Here is a 23599-nt window from a genome sequence, read left to right as displayed (position 1 = left end):
GAGATGGAGATAAGTCAAAAAGTTTCACACGCTCTTTCCCTAGATCACTTTCACATCCATCACCTGTGTTATTACTCGTCTTAGTCCATTTGGGCTGCTACAACAAACATACCATAGCCTAGGGGGTTTAAACTACACAAATTTATTTTTCACATTCCTAGAGACTGGGAAATCTGAGATCAAGGCGCCGGCAGACCCAGTGTCTGGGGAGAGTCTGCTTGCTGGTTTGCAGACGGCCATCTTCCCCTGTATCCTCACATGGCAGAGAACAGAGAAAGAGGATGTGTTCTGGTGGCTCTTCTTTTAAGGACACTAATCCCATCATGGTGCCTCCACCCCTCATGACCTCGTCACCTCCCAAAGGTCCCGCCTGCCATACCATCCCACTGGGGATTAGGCTTAACATATGAATTTTTGGGGAAACCAGGGGGACAAGCAATCACTTCACAGCATTACCTTCCTGCTTCCAGCCCTCCGGCTGAAGGCTGGGAATTTCCAATTTCCAAAAGGTCCTGACCCCAGAAGGGCCTGGCAGACTGCTTGATTGTGGGGTGGAGGAAGATTATTTGCACCTGAGTCCGGTAAGAATACCAGGCCCATCTCTCCAAGGGGACAGTGTTGCCTCTTTTTATTACTTTTCCCAAGTCAGTGATTATATGTCCATGGCAAATCTAGTTTTACCTGATTTGAGATAGAAAGGGACAGGGGTCTCCTAATCCATGGAGGCACAGATGTTGAAAAGATAAGCAGTTTCTAAACAAAGGGGCTTTAAGCAGGGGAAGTACAGGTGTGACCCATCTTTCTCAGTGAGATGTGTTAACTTTTCAGGAACGGGCAGGGTGAGCTTGACATACCTGTGAGAAGGTCATGGGCTCCCAAGGAAAGATTGTCCCATAAAACTAGGAATTGAATTCAGGAACATCTAATTCCCAGGCCCAGAACAAGCTGGACAAAGCACACACTTTGGAAGGATTTGAACTGCACAGAAGATAGATGTTACAGTGGGACTCTAACCTTGGCCCATTGAGTTTCTTCCCCTTCCCTGTCCTGGTCCTGCCCATGCGGAAGGGTAGCAGCCAAAGTGAAATTAGGCATGGGGCCAGAGAGCACTGCCCTCTTCTGGAATCACATGAATCTGCCCCATGTAGGAGGTGAGACTGCTGGGAATGGCTTTAACATAGGCCTCTGGATGCCGTGTGACTTGCAGCCCCAGGTCTCTCTGGCATCTCTTCTGCACCCAGTGCCATGGGATTCATCTGCATTTCTCAGTTGCAGAGGGCGATGGTGTAACCCTGGTGTTATTCACGGCCCTTGTCCTATGGAGCAGTAGCTCTGTCCTCATCGCACGGTAGGAAGAGCAGGTGGGAATAATCAGGTGGGACAAAGGGGTATCTCTGACCCACGGTCCTGGCACAAGGGATAGGAGGGTGAAATCAGAATTAGGTCTGTGGATAGTGCTGAGGTCCTGTTGCCAACTCTGCCAGAGGACATCAAAGTCAGCATGGGAGGGCAAGTGCACGTGCTAGGGCCTCAGTGTGGAATGCACACAGGCAGAACATCAGAAGAGTGCACTAGAAATCAAAAAAGATAAGTCACAAGCTCCGAAGACGGGGCTGTTACAGCTGACTGTGTATTCACATGCTCCTACCACATGTTTGCACGGGCAAGTTGGGGCCCTGCAAAGGCCCTGGGAACAGGATTCTGCCTGGAATGTCTGCATGAGGCATTGTGACCAGGGGGCTACCAGGGACCTGTGGAAAGGAGGAAGGAGGCCTTTGAGTGTGCACAGCTTGGGCTTCCAAGAGGCACTCACAGCACCTTTGTTTGTTCTGGAGCCTCAAGATGAGTGCCTGCTTCTGTTCCTTCTCTTTGGAGGAGATGACATTGACCAAAGGAAAAGTCAGCTGAATTCAATCTTCTAATGGGTTTATTCTTTTATCCCTCTCCTAAGGTTTTAGGGTTCAGCTCTGTAAATCACTGCCTTGTAACCGAGTCTTGCTACATAAGCTTAAAATGAGAAATGTCAAATGAATTGTCATGTAATTATTTGACTACAAACACAAGCCTGTTATAATATTCAGCCTATAGATTAGTTGTATTAGCTTTTCTTCTCCCTGGCAGCATAGTGAAATATCCCTTTAGGAAGCATCAAATTAGATAAATTTGAATAGTTGTTACTTTTCAAGTTGAAAATTCACCAAGAACTGGCTTGTACCACCATTGTAGTAGTGCCATTGCCCGGGTTCTAAGACTCCTGTGTTCCTGCCACCGGAATTATAATTCAAATGAACAGATGAATAAATGGACACTTCCTGAGTACATGGCATGTACCATCCTCTTTCATAGCAGCCATAGAGGGAGGTGGTATTGTTTTCAATCTGCAGATGAGAAAAATCAAGGTTTGGAAAGGTCACATTACTGAAGATCATAATGCCAGTGAGTAGCAGAGCCAGAACTAGAAGCTGCGTCCATTTATCTCTGAGTCATGTTTCTCTGCCACAGTGTTCTACCTCCAGAAATTTACTGATCACTTTCCTGCTCACAGGCACTAGCACTGCATATTTTCATGGATGTTATCTCATAAACCTACTCTTATAGCAACTAAATGATGTGGGCATTCATTTTATAGATGACATAAGACTGAAGTTCAAAATATATAACCTGCCCAAGGTCACACAGAGGGAAGTACTGTGCAAGAGAAAATGAGGAAGAAGCAAAAGCGGGAACCCCTGATAAACCCATCAGATCTTGTGAGACTTATTCACTATCACGAGAATAGCATGGGAAAGACCGGCCCCCCAATTCCTTTTGGGTCCCTCCCACAATAAGTGAGAAATCTGGGAGATATAATTCAAGTTGAGATTTGGGTGGGGACACAGCCAAACCATATCAGTGCCCTCTTTAAAGGGTTTATTAATTGGAAAGGCTGGAGGGAGATGGATGTCTCACTTCAAAGGGAATACATATTCTTTTGATGACTGAAGCTGTAAGCCATACCAATAGACGTAGGCTGATAGGTAGGAGGAGATATATGTAGAAAAGACTGATTATGTCTCAACCAGTTGCCCATTCCTAGTAAGGTCTCTGAGACAGAGACAGAGGACAATGTCCTCTCTGGACACAGGATAATGTCTGGCATTTGAACACTTTTAATAAGTAAGCAAAATCCCTGGTGTAGAATAATAGAGATCAAGGCCGGACTTGGCCTTGATTTCCTTTTGCCCAGGTTAGAGTCAGGAGGGAGTACATGCCACAGAGAGGTGGTTGTGTAAGGGCTAGAGCTGAGCCGGCCAGCTCTGTGGGAGACACAGTCAGAAGAGGGGAAGACAGGCAGGTGCCCAGGAAGGCCTTTCAGGTTTGATTTGTCTGTCAATGGAAGGGAAATGGCGAAAGACAGAAAACACCCCTATGATTTATTCTTTCTTTCTTTCTTTCTTTCTTTTTTTTTTTTTTTGAGACAGGGTCTCACTCTGATGCCCAGACTAGAGTGTGGTGGCATGATCATGGCTCACTGCAGCTACCCTCGAGCCTGGCAGCCAAGCTCAGTACCACCTCAGCCTTCCAAGTGGCTGAGAGACTGCCAAGGTGTGTCCCATGCATGCCTGGCTAATTAAAAAAATTTTTTGAGGAAGAGGTCTCACTATATTTACCCAGGCTGATCTTGAACTCCTGAGCTCAAGCAATCCTCCTGCCACTCCCAAACTGCTAGGATTATAGGCATGAACCACTGCGCCTGGCTATCCCATTTGGTTTTTAAAGCAAATATGTGAGAAGTGTATTCTGAGATACAGTGCAGTTAATCAGTTTGCTTATTGTTCTGCAGACTTAGCATGTTTACACATGTTGGCATGCTTCATAACTCGGCCTTGCCCAGTCTTTGGTTACTCTAGTAACAATCCTGTGGTATGAAATGACTGAAGTATAGTTCTGGTTTCCTTCCTGCAGGCTTGGTTTAGAAAGAGGGGAAACAGCTAAAGAAGCCTTAGATGTCATTGTCTCCTTATTGGAAGAACACGGACAAGGTGGGAATTACTATGAAGATGCAAACTCCTGCCACAGCTTCCAAAGTGCATATCTGATTGTGGATCGTGATGAAGCCTGGGTGCTCGAGACCGTAGGGAAGTACTGGGCTGCCGAGAAAGTCACAGGTGAGCAGGTGTGGATGGTGGAGAGTTCTGAGGACAGGGAAGGCCACAGAGATGGGGGTGGCCTGCACGTACAGTGTCAGACCTGGAGGAAAGATGTGCTGTTGCGGGTCCTCTCTGTGTGAGACTGTCATGCTTTGGCATGCCTCTCATTTCTGGGTACCTCCAAGAAGAGAACCTGGAGTCTCCTGAACCTGGAGTGAAGCAGTCTTCTAACATTTCGTATTTTCTGTTTGCTTTCTGGGAAGAGCCTGCTTTTGACTACCAGGAATTCCATGACTTAAACTATTACTCTATTAATTGGCCAAGAGAATGGTGACTCTTCTTGTGTAATAGGCCAACAAGTCCCTTCCCTGAACAGTAACCCCTTGTCACCCCCAACCCTGTAGATCTTTGTGCTTGCCATGGTTCTCTAAAATAGGAGTTTAGATCTGTGTGAGGACCGGTGTGTGCTGCTCTGGGATTTCTCTGTGAGTGAAGTTCATCTCTCTCACAGTGAGACAGTGTTTCTAGAAGAGCAGAGGATTAGATGGTCCACCCAGAAGGATTTAGTGCCTGTAAAATTGCTGCTCTGCGGCCCTTGCAGCATCTTGCTTCTAACACAGCCCTGGGGAAGGAAGTGTTAGGGGTGGGAGCGGTAGTTTTGTATCCCCACCTCAGCATCCTCATTTTCTGGACAGGATGAGATCCCAGAATGGGTTAAAGGGCTTCCAAGAGGACTAAGTAGTCCTAAGAGGGAATTGACCCGAGCAGCTCCTTGGGACTGGGTGGTGACCACATGGCGTGTGCACTGCCATTCTTCCCTCCTATGCTGGTGGTGGAGGAGTAGGTTACAACACTCTTCTTTCGTTGAACCTATTCTTGGCCTATGTATTTTTCTTAACTAAATTTACCAGGAAGTCTCTTCCAAGTAATCCAAAATGATGTTGGGGATGAAACTTGTGTGCCATCCCTATCTTAGGGGTGAATTGAACCAAATTTGACCCGAGTTAGAAGCAGAAGATCTATCACAGTAGATGGGAATCAAGCCTGTTTTCTGTGCACAAAGTTAGTTCAGTGTTCAGGGCTTCTCTGGATGATGGGTACATTGTACTCTATACAAAATTGCCCCAGTGAGGCAGTGAATCTAGACTGTGGCTTCCTGGCCAAGCTGTATGAAGGCTGTGTCTGTCTGGAGGTGGGGGTGGCCTCTTTCTATCTCACAAGGGTGCAGAATGGGCTAGTGGTGTCCGTCAGCAATCATGGAGAGTTTCTCCACCTCATATGCCCAGCATGTACCCACCCACCAGGGTGTGTACCTACTCGCCCAGCTCTTAAAGTATTTCTAGAACTAAGGCAGCCAGTGCAGCTCACCAGGTCTCCAACTCTCCTGCAATGCAGGAACTTAAAACTCCTTGATAAAAATCCCTCCTGAAATGAAGTCTTACTATTGAATGGTTCCATCAAGAGTGCTAGTAATCCATGCTTCAAAGCAGTCATATTGCTTTTAAGTTGAACCTAACACTTTTTGATCTATGACTACATTTCAAAAGCCGAGCGTCTCTTCACAATGTAGCTTTAAAAATTACACACAATGAATTCTGCCGTTAGTTAACTAAATATTTAAATAAAGAAGAACCCCAGCCATTTCTTGGACTCATTGACTTCATGTCGTCTGATCCCAGCAGCGGTGTGATGGATTGCAGTAAGATTTAATGCACTCTGTCTCCCAAAGGCTAACATTCTTGAAAGCAAATGCCTGCTATAAATCTGCCCACTGGGAAACTAATATCTGTAGAGTCACTTTCAAGAGTATTTTTTTAATAGCTTAGTATGAATGATGTCAAAATTACTTGTTTAGGCCAAAACTGATTTTTATTTTTAATTGTTTATAATTGTACTTGTATGGTCCTCTCTGAAAAGATAAATGACAAAGGACCAATGCCCACCAGCCAGGAATGCTTATTTTGGAAGTGTAAATCAGTGAAGCAAAACATACTGTAAGAACTTAGTCCAGCACTGATCCTGCCTCTAAGAACTGGTTTTCAGGCAGTGATGGCTTTCCTGTAGCTTGTAGTTTAGGTTCTTTATCTCACTTCATTCTCCAAGAATTTGGAAAATCAGCATGCTCCCTGGAAGCAGCAAACAGGAATGGCCCTTTTAAGCTAGCGCTGATAACTTCCTAGTGTTTGTGCCCTAGACAGCATCTTGAAGCTGGAAGGCTGAGTTGTCCTGTGTGCATTTGCAGCTCAGGCTTCGAAGAAGACATAGCAAGCCGGCCAGCTGGTAGGAGAGTTTCTGGTCTAAGCCCTCATTCATCAAAGTGGAATATACTCAGAATGCAGGCATTTGTGATTCTAGACTTATTTAGTCACAATTCTATTTTTATAAGAAAAAATTTCCCATAGATTTTTCAAACACATACACACACGCACACACACACTTTATCTCACACACACACACGTGCGCACGCACATGTACCCAGACATACATATATTCATGAATATATTCAGTTATTTTAAAAAGATTCGTTATCATTGCCATGTGGTTTTCTAAATGTTGAGACCTGAAAAAAAAGTTGAATAAAGTATTTGATTTGTATTTTTTTTAAAAAAAACCATATATATTTGGGCAAGGAGTGGGGATGTAAAGTGTTTTTTCAGGGAGGGGGCTTTCTATAGATGCGATAGAGCATTGCTGTAGAGGAACAGCCTCTCTATTATAGAGGACACTCTTATGGATGGCCAAGTCTTGTTAGCTCAGTACCTCTTTCAAAGCACCTGTCCCTTTTTTTGTGTGTAACTAATGAATGCTTGGGGCTTATTTAGCCAAAATGAAGAGCCTTACATATTTCCTCTTGATTATGCTTTTAAGATGGGTAAAGTGACTGTTGCTCATTTAAAATGTGATAATGCCCAGTCAAGACTGGTCAGACCTTTTAGGAGGTCTCCTAGAAAGAGGCTCAATGATTGTCTGCTTCTCTCTTCAAAAATTAAACGGATTCCTCCCTGTGGTTAAAGTCAGTGTTTCAGGGAAAGGATTCCCTATAAATTTCCATTTCTTGATTAAGTCTTTATAAGTATATTTTTAACTAATGGGGCTTTGCACTCTCTGCAGAGGGAGTGAGGTGCATTTGCAATCGGCTTTCGCTCACCACTAAGATGGATGCAGAGCATCCGGAACTCAGGAGTTACGCTCAGAGCCAAGGTTGGTGGACAGGAGAGGGCGAGTTCAATTTTTCCGAAGTCTTTTCTCCAGTTGAGGATCATCTAGACTGCGGTGCTGGCAAAGACAGCTTAGAAAAACAAGAAGGTGAGTTAGTCTCTCCCTCACAATTCTCCTTCTCATAACCCTTTCTCTTGCAGCTGTTTCTGAGAACTTGTCTGAGCTTAGAAGGGTGAACAAAGAGGAATACAGAATAGCCCTTGTATGTAAAGACCAGCTTGTGCTAAAAGTCCCTGATGTGCAGGCAAGAAAACAACTTGTATTTATTTTTACATGGTGCTTCCTCATCCCTGGAGGTTTCTTGCTCCTACCCATGTTGTTCTCCTTTAATCTCTGATGTCATTGTGTTGCCTTTTGTAGTACTTATTGCAGCCATCCTCTTACATCACTATGATGAGTTATATATTTGACTCATCTTCCCCTGCTGCACTAGCCTGCTGGGTCTTAAGGGCAGAGGTGTTGTCTCTTACTCATCTAAGGGCCCCCTGTATAGTTTTTTGTTCCATGGACACTTGATGAGTTGAATTGTTGCCACTCCATCTGCCAACTAGTTACTAACTTTATTTATTTATTTATTTATTTATTTATTTATTTATTTATTGAGACAGGGTGTCACTCTGTTGCCTAAGCTCAAGTGTGTTGGCACAATCTCGACTCACTGCAGCCTCCACCTCCTGAACTCACGTGATCCTCCCTCAGCTGCACCCCTGCTGCCATCCCAGTAGCTGGGACTACAAGCATGTGCCACCATTTCTGGCTAATTTTTTTTTTTTTGTAGAGACAGGGTCTCATGTTGTTGCCCAAGCTGGTCTGACACTCCTGGGCTCCAGGGATTTGCCCGCCTTGGCCTCCCAAAGCGCTGAGATTACAGGCCTAAGCCACCACACCCAGCCCCTAGTTATTAACTTAATCAGAATCCATATTTAGGTATATGTATGGTGACTAGATAGCTTCTTTCTTTTGTGCCTATGCGGAAATCCTTCCAAAAAACCCGCAACAGTCATTCTATATTTGTTGGTGATGCATGTATTTTATAAGCCAAAGTTTTGGATCATTTAGAACAGGGGTCAGCAAACTATGACCTGTTGGCAGCTGCCTGTTTGGAAAATAAAACTTTATTGGACTGTAGCCACACCCATTTATTTATATATTGTTTGGGGCGGCTTTGTCACTATAATGGCAGAGTTGAGCAGGTGCAACAGGAAAGTTTCAACAGAAATTGTATGGCCCATAAACCTGAAATATTTACTGTCAGGCCAGGTGCATGCTTATAATAACAGTACTTTGGGAGGCTGAGGCAGAGGATCACTTGAGGCTAGGAGTTCAGTTTGAGACCAACCTGGGTAACTCAGCAAGACCTCATCTCTCCAAAGAAATGAACAAAATTAGCCAGACATGATGATGCGTGTCTATAGTTCCGGCTCCTCAGGGGGCTGCGGTGGGAAGATTTTTTAAGCCCCGGGGTTCAAGGCTGCAGCGGGCTGTGATTGCACCACCTCACTCCAGCCTGGGTGACAGAGTGAGACCCTGTCTCTTTAAAAAAAAAAACAAAAGGAAGGAAAATGTTTCCTGGCTCTTAATCTAGAACACTTTTAGGACTTTTGCTATAGTACTTATGTAATATATTCTGGGTAGGAAGGTAAGAAAATATTCACTTTTAAATGGGAGCTTTAAAAAAATCAAAATTGTTTTAATTTAAAAAATCTAGCTGGATGAAAGATATTAAATAATGTTGCCAAAACATCAGCTGTAAATCTGATAAAGCCTTTAGGTCTAGCTACTAATTTACAGGAAATACAGAGGATAGAGGAACAAATACGCTATTTAATATAATAATTGCCAAGACCAGCTCGGTCGGGGAGAGCCTAACCCAATGGCGCCAGAAGAATTAAAGACACACACACACAGAAATATAGAAGTGTGGAGTGGGAAATCAGGAGTCTCACAGCCTTCAGAGCTTTGAACAGAGATTTACCCATGAATTTATTGACAGCAAGCCAGTGATAAGCATTGTTTCTATAGATTATAGATAAACTAAAAGTATTAGATTAACTAAAAGTATTCCTTACGGGAAACAAAGGGATGGGCTGAAATAAAGGGATGGGTCCGGCTAGTTATCTGCAGCAGGAGCATGTCCTTAAGGCACAGATCGCTCGTGCTATTGCTTGTGGTTTAAGAACACCTTTAAGCGGTTTTCCGCCCAGGGTGGCCCAGGTGTTCCTTGCCCTGATTCCCGTAAACCCACAACCTTGCAGCGTGGGCGCCATGGCCATCACAAACATGTCACAGTGCTACAGAGATTTTGTTTATGGCCAGTTTTGGGGCCAGTTTATGGCTAGATTTCAGGGGGCCTGTTCCCAACAAATAATGCCATGAGGATGCCATCTGCAAAGCTTACACTGTGCGCAGCTACAGGAAAGATGACTCTGACAACTAAGATGCAAGCTGAGTGGGTGCAGTGGCTCATGCCTGCAATCCAAGCACTTTGGGAGGCCCATGGAGGGTGGATCACTTGAGGCCAGGAGTTCAAGAGCAGCCTGGCCAACATGGTGAAACCTCATCTCTACCAAAAAAATACAAAAATTAGCCAGGCGTGGTGGTGCATGCCTATAGTCCCAGCTACTGGGGAGGCTGAGGTGGGCGAATCACTTGAACCTGGGAGGTGGAGGTTGCGGTGAGCCGAGATTGCACCATTGCACTCCAGCTGGGGGGACAGAGCCAGACTCCGTCTCAAAAAAAAAAGATGCAAGGGGAAAAAACAAGAGGCAGACGTTTCCAATTCTGATTGATTCCAATTCAAATCAATAGGCTCATTTATAAGACAATGAGGAAATCTGAACACTGGACAGTTGAAGCAATCAAGGATTTGTTGTTAATATTTCTAGGTATGACATGTAAGTAGAGATTTATAAAGAGGATGTGAATGTGCCAACAAACCTTCTCTCCATGTGATGCTTCAGTTCCATCATGGTGAACACAGACTGAAATAGTGTTTTAACAAATTATAACCCAGGGGAAGTTGTAGAAATGGGATCTCATGTAATCAAGGATTTGTTTATCTGTTTATCTGTGGTCACAGCCAACAGTCCTAATGGCTCTGAATATTCTAAATGCCTCTCTGTGCGTATATTTCCCACTGCAGAGAGGACATTCTCCAAATAGAGTATTGACTCTGACCAGCAAGAGTTTATGGGAGCGAGCTTGGTGGACTGTGCCTAGTAGATTGTGCATACTTTCTTGTGGATGTCTATTGAGTTATTGTACTGATTGAGGTACAGCTAAATGCTGTAACAAAGACACCCCACATTAACGTGGCTTAAAGAAAATAGTAGGTTATTTCTCTCCCATTTTACAGTTCAGGTATATATGACCAGGCCATGGCTGGTTACTGTGACTCAACACAGGAATTCCATTTGTGGTCCACTTGTTTGCATCTCCTAGTTGGCAGGAAGGGAGAAAATACAAACAAAAGGCAAACATACCTTGTTTTTAGGTGTGATGAGGAATTGCACACATTGTTTCTGCTTGCCTCCTATTGATCAACATTTATCACATGGCCACATATAGTCACAAGGGAAGTGGGGAAATAGACTCTGTAGTTTGGTAATTACAGTCCCAGATATAATTTCAGAGTTTTTATTACTAAAAAGAGAACAGAGTGAATGGATTTTAGTTAGTGGCCCGCCACAGTTTTGTGTTGTATCTGCTCTTTCCATTTGTCTGTCTTTCGTGTTTTTGCAGAAAGCATCACAGTACAGACTATGATGAACACCTTACGGGACAAAGCCAGTGGAGTGTGCATAGACTCCGAGTCTTTCCTCACCACAGCCAGTGGAGTGTCTGTCCTGCCGCAGAATAGAAGCGCTCCGTGCATTCACTACTTCACTGGGACCCCCGATCCTTCCAGGTTTGTCCGAGGCCTGGTCACATAGGGAGAACATGACTGCTTCCCTTGAAAGCTCATTCAGCAAGTGCGTAGTAAGTGCCTGACCATGTCCTCCCCTTGGATAACAAAGTCACATTTTTCAGTCAGCCTCATTGTGGGCAGTGTAGCACCAAGGGGTTTGATTAAGTGAATTCCTTGGTTTTAGTCATGTAGTATTTATGACAGTCAGGGAATCTAGTAGTTCTTTTAAATTTATTAGGTTGGTGCAAAAGTAATTGTGGTCCTTACCATTACTTTTGCACCAACCTAATATCAAATATTTACTGAGTGTATATCATGGGCTAAGCATTGTGTGGTACATGAGGGATACAGAAATGAACAAAACACAGTGAGACAGAGAGATGTGGGAATGCTCATGATTTATCAGAACAACCAGTTCTTGTGAGTTAGAGAATAAAACAGTTCAGAGGCAATACAGATGGAAGTAACTTCACGTGTACTGGCCCCTCTTTAAGACATTGTGGTTTAGGGGGTTGCTTTCTGCCCTTGTACTTCAGCAAAAAGGCAGCATTACACGGGGATAAAGAACGCAGCCTCTAGAATGGCCTGCCAGGATTTTGAATCCAACCTCTGCCCCATAGTAGCTGAATAAGTTATTTCACCTCTCTAAGCTTCAGTTTCTGTATTTGTACAATGGGGATAATACCAGCTCCTACCTTTACATGCTTGTTGGGAGGATTAAATGAGATAATCCAAGTCAATACACAGTAGATTTTACGATTATTTATGAAGACAATCTCTGATCTCCCAGGCAGACAGCAGCACCTCTCCCCAGGAACATTCTGTCATGTATATCAGGAATCACGTCATCAGTAGCTTAGAACCAGCTGTCCAGTGGTTTCTAGATCTGTTCATTGCTAGAATCACTTGGAGGAGTTTTCAAAAAATACAGGTTCCTTGACTGAAACCTACTGTATGAGAATCTTTGAGGTGGACCTAGGAATCTGTCAGGTAAGTCTGGATCCTCAGCCTGGAAGGCTCTAGAAGGCTGCCTATTCCAGTAGGTTCTCTGGTGGTTTTTTGGGTGTTCCATTGGCTGATCGTCATTATCACTGTCTGAAAGTCAGCTTGTTAAACCTTTGAATCTGCTTCCAGGGTATTTGCTGGTATTACATTTCATTCGTTTTGCAGCTGAAAATATTTATTCTCCTTTTACTGTTTCAGGAATATAAGACAATGATTGCATCTTGCTAGGGACTGATTCTTAGATGCCTCAGGGGAAAAGTGAAGCGCCTCTTGTGACTCTTTGGCCTCATTTTTAAACTACTGCCAACGTCAATAGATCTTTCTAACCAGACCTGACTGGGGAACTCAGTATTAGCTGTTCTTAGTTTTTCATTCACTCATTCATTCAACAAACGCTAAGCACCTACTGTGTACCAAATATTATGTTTGTTGTATACCATGGATGAAGTGTGTACAAGGAAAATGGTGGCACAAATGAGATGATGAAGGGGAAAGCTTCACAGAGGACGGAGCTCTTGAGCACTGGGCGTTGTGGGAAGAGTAGGGGTTCGTTAGGTAAAAAGCAGGAAGAGCAGTCTGGGTGGAGAGGACGGCACGTGCAAAGGCAGAGAGGCATGAAACCACATGACCACGGGCTAGAGCCGTGCGTCCTCCCAGAGATGGTGCTGGTCACTAGGTGCCCATTGCTCCTCTACCCCCAGCCCCTCTGTGAAACAAACCCAGCACCCTCCCGTGGCACCCCTGTCAGCCTTTGTCAGTGAGCCTCAACTGCTCGACGCTGCTCCTGGCAGCCTCTCAGGAGGCTCCTCCTGTGTGAGTCCAGTTGCTATTCTCTTGATTTTGTCTCCTAGTTCTGAATCCTTGGGCTCCATGGCTGTACCTTCTACCCACTTTTTGGCCCAGCGGATTTGGGGCTCCGTCTTCCCCTTGTGTCTGGGCCTCCCTCCTCCTGAACTGTGACCTAGTTTGCTCCCCTAATGCTAGTGGCTCAATAGCCCCTTGTGAGGACCCTGCTGGGTGACAGGGGTACATACAGATATTTGGAGTTCTATTTTCAGGTGTCTGGAATGCTCTGCGAAAGTATTTGGGCATGGCTTTTTAGGGAACAGGAGCCTTTCAAAGAGTGGGTTGAGCTGAACCAACTCCTGTTGTTCCTGATGTCTCAGATACTGGCTCTAACTGTGCTCAGGAGACAGGGCCTTGTGAGCCCAGGATACTGATGTAAAGGAACTCTACTTCCTAGGCTGAAGGACACAGCCTAATCCAGTTGTAACAATGGCTGGGCAATAGCCTTCTGATAGTTAAAATGAAAAAATTTTAAGTGCTTTTAAAAGAAAATTATTCATGGTTAAATTAATTTCAAAGACCTTGTGTTATAGAAGATTAAGACCCTTCTGGAAGACATTCATTATTATCTTCCATGGTAAAAGAGCTGCATTTCCTACCGTGACTGTAGAACTGTCATACGTTGTTATTCTTTCTATTCAACATTTCAGTGTTTCTCTGTAATTGAGCATGCTCGACTTACTGTGTTTTGTCAGCAAGAAACATAATTACCTTTTCTTAGATTTTTAGGCAAGAAAATTAGGGAGATTTTGGCTTCTGTTAATGCTAAAAATGTTAGAAATCGCTTCATAGTAGCGGACTTGGAAAAGAACCACACTTTAGTCTTTACCCTTCCCAGTTAATGTTAAAACCAAAAAACATGATCTTCCTGTTGTCTGCCTGCCTGGACACTTCTCTGTCCTTTTCTCACTGTATTAATTATAGATCTTTTCCTTGAAATGATTTGCGCTCACATCCTCTTTTCCCCTCCCCTCCCTCCCTCCTTCCCTCCCTCCTACTATGTGCTAGGTACTATGTAAGGTTGAGAGGTGGAAGGAGATGCTGAAGGCAGAGTTTGAATGCTTGAGGGAGATGCAGAAGTTCTTCACTTAATAATATTGAGAAGGCAAATTCCATCACATCAACACTGTGCGGAGTCAGTGTGTGCCACAGTCATTCAAAGAGTGACACCGATTGGCTTTAGTGTACTGGTTCTGACCTTTGGAAACCATTTCCTAGGAAGCCAGCACTTGTTAAGGCTTCATTGATGTGAAGAATTGGAGGGGGGAGGAGTAGAGAAGTACCTTAGCATTGTGAGACAGTGTGAAATTCGGAGTCTTACAGTGTGCTGGAACCACGGAGAGCTGATTGTGAAGAGAGCCTCTCTTCCCAACTCCACATGTGGTGATGTCATTGGCCCCTTGAAATGGGCCACAGTGGGGGTATTTACACTACAGAAATTGGCAAATGCCATAAATCTGAGCTAATTTTTTCAGAGATGTAGTTGTTAGACCAGTACACCACTGAGAGGCCCCCACATGCAGGAAAATACACAAATAAATACTCAAAATACAGGCCAGGTGTGGCCGCTCACGCCTGTAATCCCAGCACTTTGGGAGGCTAAGGTGGGTGGATCGCTTGAGGTCAGGAATTCCAGACCAGCCTGGCCAACATGGCAAAACCCTGTCTCTACTAAAAAAAAAAATACAAAAATTAGCCAGGCGTGGTGGCGCGCGCCTGTAATCCCAGCTACTCTGGAGGCTGAGGCAGGAGAATCACTTGAACCTGGGAGGCAAATGGTGCAGTGAGCTGAGATTGAGCCACTGCACTCCAGCCTGGGTGACAAAGTGAGACTCTGTCTCAAAAATAAAATAAAATAAATACTCAAGATACAGGATGGGTAAACCAGAAGGCGGGGAGAACGTAGAAGTTCTAAGAAAATAGCGTGTCTGAGCCACTTTAACTAGTGGCAGGGTGCTGGAGAGATGCCAGGACATTCCCCTCCACCCCACCTCCTTACTTATGTTTGCGTTTTCTTTGTTTCTTCCTCTTCTCCTCTCAGTGTACTCATCTTTTTTTCTCTTTTTTGAGATGGAGTCTCACTCTGTTACCTAGGCTGGAGTGCAGTGGCGCGATCTTGGCTCACTGCAACCTCCGCCTCCTGGGTTCAAACAATTCTCCTGCTTCAGCCTCCTGAGTAGCTGGGACTATAGGCACCCACTACCACACCCGGCTAATTTTTTATTTTTAGTAGAGATGGGGTTTCACCATGTTGGCCAGGCTGGTCTCGAAGTCCTGACCTCAGGTGATCCACCTGCCTCTGCCTCCCAAAGTGCTGGGCCACTGTACTAATCTTGAGAAGTTAAATTGAGAAGTTAAAATGGCCAAGACATTACCATCTAGATAATTCAAATGTCAGAAACAGCTTTTTATTACTGGAGCAAACATTATGAGCCTTGGTCAGCATGACTGATGCAGCCTTTGGAGCCACGTGGGGCACAGCCTGCACAGATAGACACAGAGCTGAAGGCCCTAGGCTACGTGGTGGCTACCCCTCCAATTCCATTCTGAATTCTTCCAACACCAGTCGTCTCCTCTCTCTGTCCTACACGTCTGACTTTTCGAAACTTCCCAGAGCCTCTGAATCCAGCCCACCATCCTTAAGGCTGTTCAGTGCTTCAAAAGTACTGGTTCTCTTTCCCTTTAAAATGGAAACTCCCTTCATGGATTAGTTCTGCTTTCAGCCAGGTGTGACTTTAAACGTTTTTTTTTTTTTTTGGTTTATTTTAATTTTTGTGGGCACATAGAAAGTGTGTATGTTTATGGGACCCAGGTGTGACTTTGACTCTATGATTAAAGTCTCTCACAGTGAAGCTGGAATAAACATAGATGAACCACTCTGAGGGGCACCTGCGTTTTTGAGAGAAACTTGGTATTGCAGGTTTATTTGAGATTGGTTCAAATGTAGGCAGCTTCCTCTGAACAGGGGTTTATGTGTTGTTCTTTCTGTGCTAACTCTCCTCGGTAGATTTGCCAGGAACTCCAGGTCACAGGATCAGCCTGTTTGTTGTTTAGAGAATTTCTGCATCTTCAGTAAGAGCAGAGCCATGTTTGAGGACAACACTGTTGGCTAGCCACTGATATTAAATTATAAATTCTAAAGCACAAGAAGTATTTTATTTTTCTGCAGTAGTGCAAGGTGTATGGAAAAACTAACAGAAGAATATAAGAGTGAGAGGTAGTGGGGAAAACTGACCTTGCATTTAGATCTGAATTTACTTCTAGATCTGCCACTTAGTAGGAATGTGATTTTGGACAAAGCACTTAGCTTCTGTGAGCCTCAGTCATCTCATATGTAAAATGGGACAGAAATGTTTGCCCTTCTTTGTTCACTGCTGTATCCCTAGTACCTAGAACAGCATCTGGTACTCCGCCAGGACTCAACACATATTTGCTGAATGAATGAATGAATGAATAAGAGTACCATGAGAATTGAATGCAGATGCTTTGAGAATTATGCTGTGCTATAAAATGTTAGAGATTTTCATGATAATATTGCTGTTCTTCCAAAATGAGAAAACAAATGATTGGAAAATAGTTTTTTTGCATTGGCATGCTGCCTCCCTCACAAGGCTTTAGAGGGAAAAAGGGACAGATGAGGGAACGGTGTGTCCAGTGGAGTATGTTTCTTGGCTGTGCCTCACATTGTCACTCAAGGCTAAAATTCTGCAGATCTCTGCAACGGAGCTTGCAAGGCCACGCTGTGCATCGTGTCATGGGACTGTGTGCCTCAGCCCTTAGATTCGTCTTCGTGAGAGCTGAAGGCTGAAGGGAGGCTTCCTTTAGTGTTGCTCGTGGTCTCATTAGTTTAACTGCACCTCACAAGGTCCCTTTAAAGTAGCTCAGCCAGCTCTGAACCTCCTCATGAACTGGTTGCTGGGCTACGCCTCGCCATTGGAAGCACTCTGTCCTTTTGGGCCCATCAGCTTGTATTCCTGTCACACCACACCACAGAAGGCTGAGTGACTGGGGCAAATTCCCAACCCAGGGTTTGGTGACTTTTCCAAAGGTCGGTCTGAGAGTCAGCCCTGAGGACAGAGGCGGAATCAGCCTTCTGGAGCCTTTTCAGTTGTGTTCCGCATCCAAGCCGTCCGCGGGACACTCGGGGGCATCCCATGCGTGTGATGAAGTGGGCCTCATCCTGGTCAGGTGGGCTGGGCACGGTTGGGTGTATCTGCTAATTGTACGTGGTAGAGACAGTGGGTGTATCTGTTAACGGGCTTTTATTAATTCAAGTAGCATTTAAGAAGCTACCATCTGTGGCTCACCTGTGGGAAAATGTCAGAGTATCTCCTTACCTATTTGGAATTCTAAGTGTGTTTTTCTGTAAAGATTGCCAAGAAATCAAAACGTTTGGGAACCACTGAGTTACCCCCGTTCCCCTTTTCTGGGTACATAGACACAAATGATAAAACCTGAATTATAGATAATTTCCACATCCTGGTTTAAACAAATATTAATATTGCAATTATTATCAGCAATAATTTTTGTTAATATTTCATGTAGTTATTATTTTTTAGATATCCTTATTTATTTATTCAATCTCAAGCTTTTAACCACCTCAATACATTTAGGCTTTATATTTTTTATTAGTTGAATATACTAAACTTTGAAAAAATCTTTGGAGAGCTTTGGCTGCTTTAGAATATTTTGGGAACCTCCTCATATTTATTATGTATTCTTTTTAAACTAAAATGGCTAGATGAGAGGGACAAACTTATGGTATCTCTTCTCTTAGAAAAGCCACCAGACACCCTCATTGATTAACTTCTCCATTCCAGTGAGCTTGGGGTGGGTTTAAGGTGACATCACATAGGGCATTCTGAGTTTTTACTAGGCATTTATCCTCTATTGGATACAGAAGACCGTGACTGTGGTCAGCATGAGCTTACTGAAGCTGGCATCACCAGTTTACAAGCTTCATGACAGAAATAGAAATAAACTAGTTGAAGTTGGGAGGGACTGTTGAGATCACTGTAGTCAGACGAGAGCCACAGAGGGAAAACCATGGGCCCACAGTGGGTCGGAGGCAGAGCGGGGACTCACACCCCCCTTCCAAGTCCCAGCCCAGTTACCTGCCCTGCCCTGCGGGAGGTGGCTCCGCCCAGCGGTGCTGCCAGGCTGTTCCCTTCCCTCACTTCTTGGCATGGCTTTCCCAAGGGGTTCTGTGTCAGAAGAGACCTGAGATGCGCAGTAAGGGAAGCACTGAGGTTTTAGGGGTGAAATGGCAGGTTTCCTGATAAAGATACCGCTCCCATTGGGTTTGGAGTGGGCTTTGGAGTGGCATGGGGATTGAATGAAGTAGCATTGCATGGTGCCTGCTCAGTGGGCTCCGCTGGAGGGCGTGGTCGCAGTTCCCTTGGCTGCCAGGTGTTGAGCCTGCACCAGCCCCACTGTGAAGCCTACCAGCCCAGGTGGGAGTCTTGGCTCTGCCCAGTTCTGCCCAGCGCAGGGCCCTGGAGCTGAGAAGATGAGAACCAAGCTGACTGGGCTGCTGGGCGGGAGCCGCGGGCCTGTCCACCACTGAAGGGTCTCTGTGCCAGCCAAGGAGGCTGATGCTGCTGGTGTGACATGCACTGACTTCCCAGGAAACCCCTAGTGCTGTCTGGTCCTGAAGGGTAGGATGCCTGCCTATTGTGAGGCAGTCCTGCTGTCAGAGCCCAGAGGTAGCCTGGAGGCAGCTGGTTGTGGATGACTAGGCGTGCTCTCTCCTGGCCCTCCTCCTCCCCACTGCTCCATTGCCCTCTTTCAGTGAGCGCTCCATCTGCAGCCCTTTTGCAGAATCAACTGACTCACCAATTAGAGAATTCAATTTCATGTAGTCAAAATTGGTTTAAACAGTTTTAGGTTTTGCAATAATTCCTTTTTCATATTCAACAGCCATTCATTCAACACTCAGTGGAGGGGTGGAGCAATCATTTATTTTCAAGGGCTGTAGGAAGTGGAAGTGTGTGTTCCTTCTGTGCAAGGATAGTTCCCCTGTGTCTTTAGGGGGGACTTCTTTTGATGATGGCTGGGGAGGGAAGGTTCTTGGCAGGGCTTGACTTTGAGCAGGTGGGCGCAGCCTGGCATGCCTTGTGCTTCCCAGTGGATTGGAGGATGGGCCCAGTCTCCAATTATATTTACGTCACCTATAGAGAACAGCAGAGTACTTGACACTAGTCCTCAACTAGTACCACTCAGTTTACCAACTTGGGGTACGAAGGTCTTACTGCTTTTAATACTGAAATTAAATTAGTCTGGGCCCCAATTTTGCATATTGTGATCAGTGTCTTTCTTTTCTCACTTGAGACTCCTGTCCCATGGCAACATCAGAAAGCTAACCTAAGAGGGTACATCTCATTACTGTTGTGTTTTTAGTAGTGCTCTTCAGACTTGGATATGTCATGAATCCACAGGGATCTTATTAAAAATGCGGATTCTGATTCAGCAGGACAGGGTGGGGCCTGAGGTTCTGTAGCCAATACTGTTGCTGCAAGTCCAAGAACAAAATTGGGTAGCAAGGGTTACTGGCTTCCAGTCCCTTTTCAGGTCATGGCATACCTGAATATAGTTTTTGTTTGTTTGTTTTGTTTGTTTTTGAGACAGAGTCTCGCTCAGTCACCCAGGCTGGAGTGCAATGGCATGATCTCGGCTCACTGTAGCCTCTGCCTCCCAGGTTCCAGCGATTCTCCCATCTCAACCTCCTGAGTAGCTGGGATTACAGGAGCACTGCACCACATCTGGCTAATTTTTAAAAAATTTTTAATAGAAACGGGGTTTTACCATGTTGGCCAGGCTAGTCTCGAACTCCTGACCTCAAGTGATCTGCCTTCCCCAGCCTGCCAAAATGCTGGGATTACAGGTGTGAGCCACCACACCTGGCCCATACCTGAAAATATTAATACCTGTGTGGCACACTGGCAAGGCTGCCTTGGCTTCCTCAAGCCCCAGATGCCCCAGGGCTGAGGGAATCAACATCATAGCTCACCTCTAGCCCACTTGAGGTACCCAGGATGAGCCACAGTGCACCTGTTGAGAGGAGAAAAAAATGTCCAAATCTGACAAATCTAGCCTGTACATATGGGGCACGTATGGGGAGTTCCTTCTCTCCTGCTGTTATTGCAGGTGCTGCCGCATGGTACAGCTGAAAACAGGCAATCCTTGGGACCCAGAGGTGCCCATGCCTGCCGGGTGCAGCCCTCTCATCCAGCAGTGTTTCCTCTGGGTGTAGGGAGGGTGGGATAAGGCTGTCTCCCCGGTGTTACAGTCAGCTGTATTGGCCCCTCACCCTGTTGGCCTGGGATCCCAGGCCACAGCTGTTTATATGCGTGGCTCTCGTGTGTGTGTGTGTGTGGTGATGTGTCCTAGACTTGCACAAGTACACACACATGCAGGCATGCGCACAGCCATTTTCCTGAAGATAACATCCATCCTGCTTGAGAACTGAATTGAAGAGAGCCAGAGGGCATTAGCTACCTGCTGTGCCCTGTGCTAGCTCTCTCACACAACCGGACTTCTGTGTGGTGCGCACCCTCCAAGGCCTCTTCTGTCATCTTTCTTACTCTGTGCCCTCCTTGGGTCTGTCAGAGATAGTCCATAGATTTTTCAGTAAGGTAGAACCTCAGAAGAAACTAAAAACAAATCCAAACCAAAAGACCCTTCCTTTCCTAGAGGCTGCTTCTCAGACCACGGTTTAAAAAATAAAAAAATAAAAAAAAAGGCAAACCTCTTGCTCAGCTAGATGGCTCCTTGCACCGTGTCTCAGAACACTGTTTGCCTCACTTTTTATTGCTAAAAGAGTCCTCTCAAATGGTTCAGAACAAAGGAAGTCTGTTTTGATGTCTCTTTACTGTAAGTAGAGGAATTTGCAGCTTGTAAATGACTGCTAGTTTTACTAAAATAGCGACTAAAACATGCAGTTATGTCTCTCCTGGCTCCCACCCACCCACTCATCACCCACACCCACCACCCACCACCCACCCACCCATCACCCACACCCATCACCCACCACCCACCCAGCCATCACCCACACCCACCACCCACCACCCACCCACCCATCACCCACACCCATCACCCACCACCTCCCACAAGTTGGCTTGGGCAATGTTTGCTGAATAAAAGGATAGTCTCTGGCTGTTCCTGGGCCCTAACCTCTGCCTGGCTGAAGTGCCTCTCCTTCCTCTCCAGATCCATATTCAAGCCTTTCATCTTTGTGGATGACGTAAAACTTGTCCCCAAAACACAGTCTCCCTGTTTTGGGGATGACGACCCTGCCAAAAAGGAGCCTCGGTTCCAGGAGAAGCCAGACCGCCGGCATGAGCTGTACAAAGCCCACGAGTGGGCACGTGCCATCCTCGAAAGTGATCAGGTGAGCTTGCACGAGGGCCACGGAGGCGGAGGCGGGCGGGCGAGGTCAGCGAGGAAGGAGGCAGGGAAGCAGATGACAAGCGAGACCCCCCCCCACCCATCCAGTGTGGCCAGGCTCCTCCCAGAGGCCAGGTTCCTGGGGCCTTTCCTAGAAAGCTGGTGTTCATTTTCCTGCCCAGGCTCTTGAAACCAAATTAAGACAAAGCTTCTCCTTCTCACGTTACTCTGGAACTCAGCAGGCTGAGTATCTTACTTACATTTACTGTTTACATAGGAATAATAGGAATATGCAGTACAGTAGGGATAACTGTTACATACTGTGTAAAATTATTTATGTACTTTCAGGGGTAAAAAGTTGTATTTGCTGGCAACATTTTATTTAAAGATACAATGATATGTTGTTTCAAAAAAGTTCTGGAGATGGCTGGTGGTGCTGGTCATACAACATTGTGAATGAGTTTAATGCACTGAACTGTACGTTTTAAAGTTTTTAAATGGTAAATTTTATGTTATAATACAAAAGTAATATTATAGTCCAAACTCAGTTTTATAAAATATTCTTTTATTTTTTTTTTTTGTATTTTTAGTAGGGACAGGGTTTCACCATGTTGGCCAGGCTGGTCTTGAACTCCTGAGCTCAAGCGATCCGCCTGCTTCTGCCTCCCAAAGTGCTGGGATTACAAGCATGAGCCTCCACGCCCAGCCTCATATTCCTAGTTTTAAAAAAGAAGTAGTAATCCTTCAAAGTGCAGCTCTCCCCAGTCTCATGCCTTTTGTTAATAAAGTGATAAGTCATCAGTTCAAACAAGAAAACCCCCCAAAGCACGTTCCACAGCACCCAGTGTGTCCACAGCAGCCACCCCTGATGGACTTGATATAAAATTCAAGCCTGTATTTTGCTGAAGAGAGGAAGAAGGAATGTGTTTGTTAGACACTCATCAGTTTTCCTGAACTATTTATGTAACCGCTTTTAATAGGTAGGTCCAAATTGGCCTGAAGGGCCCAAAAGGAGGACTTTTTGTATAAATTGGTGCTGTGGATGGGGTGAGCCTCTTGCATTTGACATGGTGGACTATAGAAAAAGGGTATCAAGAGGGAAACCCAAGCAGTCCATCCAGATGAATGCAGACAGCATCTCTGAGAAGGGCTGTCTCACTTTTCTGAGAGCTTGGCCTGCTCTTCCACAGAAGAGACCATTAGACTCGTAAAGGTCGCCCAGGTATTTTACATCTCTTCTCCCCACCAGCCTGCAAAGCCTGGCAGAAGATCGCAAGCATGCATGCTGCCACTGCATTCAACTGCGCTTTCTCCAGGGCTGTCCACAGTAGCTCCTGACGGTGCTTATGTTCTTGGTGGATGGCCGTAAGCCCCCCGTAGATGAAAACTGTCGCTGTGTGGTGGATATTTGGTTAATTTGAATGAAGAGGTAGAAAGGGCTGTGTGTTCACAGAGATGAGACTGCTGAGGCTGGTGGGTTTTGAAATTTAGAAACGACTCTCAGGTGGAGTCACGGGACGCTGCGTGGCGCAGTGGTGGGCGGGTGGTGAGAGCAGCTTCTCAGTTCTGGGACTCGTGGGGCAAATGGAAGCTTTCACTATCATCTGCTGTAAATGAGTGAGTCCCATGGAAGAAGTGAACTCACCATCTCAGAAAAAGAGTGAACAGGGGAGAGACATGGCACCTGTTTATTCATTGATCCATGTTTTTTTTTTTTTTTTTCATTCAATGAACATTTTTTGAGAGTGCCCTCCCAGTCACTGGAGGATAGAAATGAGCCCGGTTCCCATCCAAGGGACCACAGCTGCAGAGGCAAGCCAGCACAAGGTGGGAGACAGCGCCCATGGCAGGGGGAACGGTGTGGCACTGTGCGGGGAAGAGGAGAGGCTTTGCAAGGAGACTGAAGATGGGTGCACGTCGACCAAGCGCTGAGGAAGGGGACGGCCCTCCAGAGGGCAGGGCCACCTGTGCAGGGGCGAGACAGCATCAGAGGCCAGAGGGCTGCAGTGAATTCAGTCCAGCTGAGGAGTAGGGAGATGCAGGGGAAGCATTCCCTCAGTGTCACTCTGGGATCTGAGCTTTGTCCTAAAGGCAGCAGGAAGCTGTG

General features: G+C 45.5%; 1 protein-coding gene across 5 annotated transcripts in view; it reads left to right on the top strand.

Moving 5' to 3' along the window:
- SCRN1 (secernin 1) overlaps nt 1–23599 on the top strand; it is a 71363-nt gene that overhangs the window by 43533 nt on the left and 4231 nt on the right. For all 5 annotated transcript variants that reach the window (XM_017956820.3, XM_009203169.4, XM_017956819.3 and 2 more), the window contains 4 exons: nt 3946–4148; nt 7242–7436; nt 11091–11256; nt 21316–21496. In XM_017956820.3, the coding sequence (XP_017812309.1) occupies nt 3946–4148; nt 7242–7436; nt 11091–11256; nt 21316–21496 (745 nt within the window). The remainder of the gene's footprint in view (nt 1–3945; nt 4149–7241; nt 7437–11090; nt 11257–21315; nt 21497–23599) is intronic.

Source organism: Papio anubis, chromosome 4, assembly GCF_008728515.1.
Source record: "Papio anubis isolate 15944 chromosome 4, Panubis1.0, whole genome shotgun sequence".
Taxonomy (NCBI): Eukaryota; Metazoa; Chordata; class Mammalia; order Primates; family Cercopithecidae; genus Papio; species Papio anubis.
The sequence above is the reverse complement of the archived record's forward strand: the minus strand, read 5'-3'. Positions and strand labels throughout refer to the sequence as shown.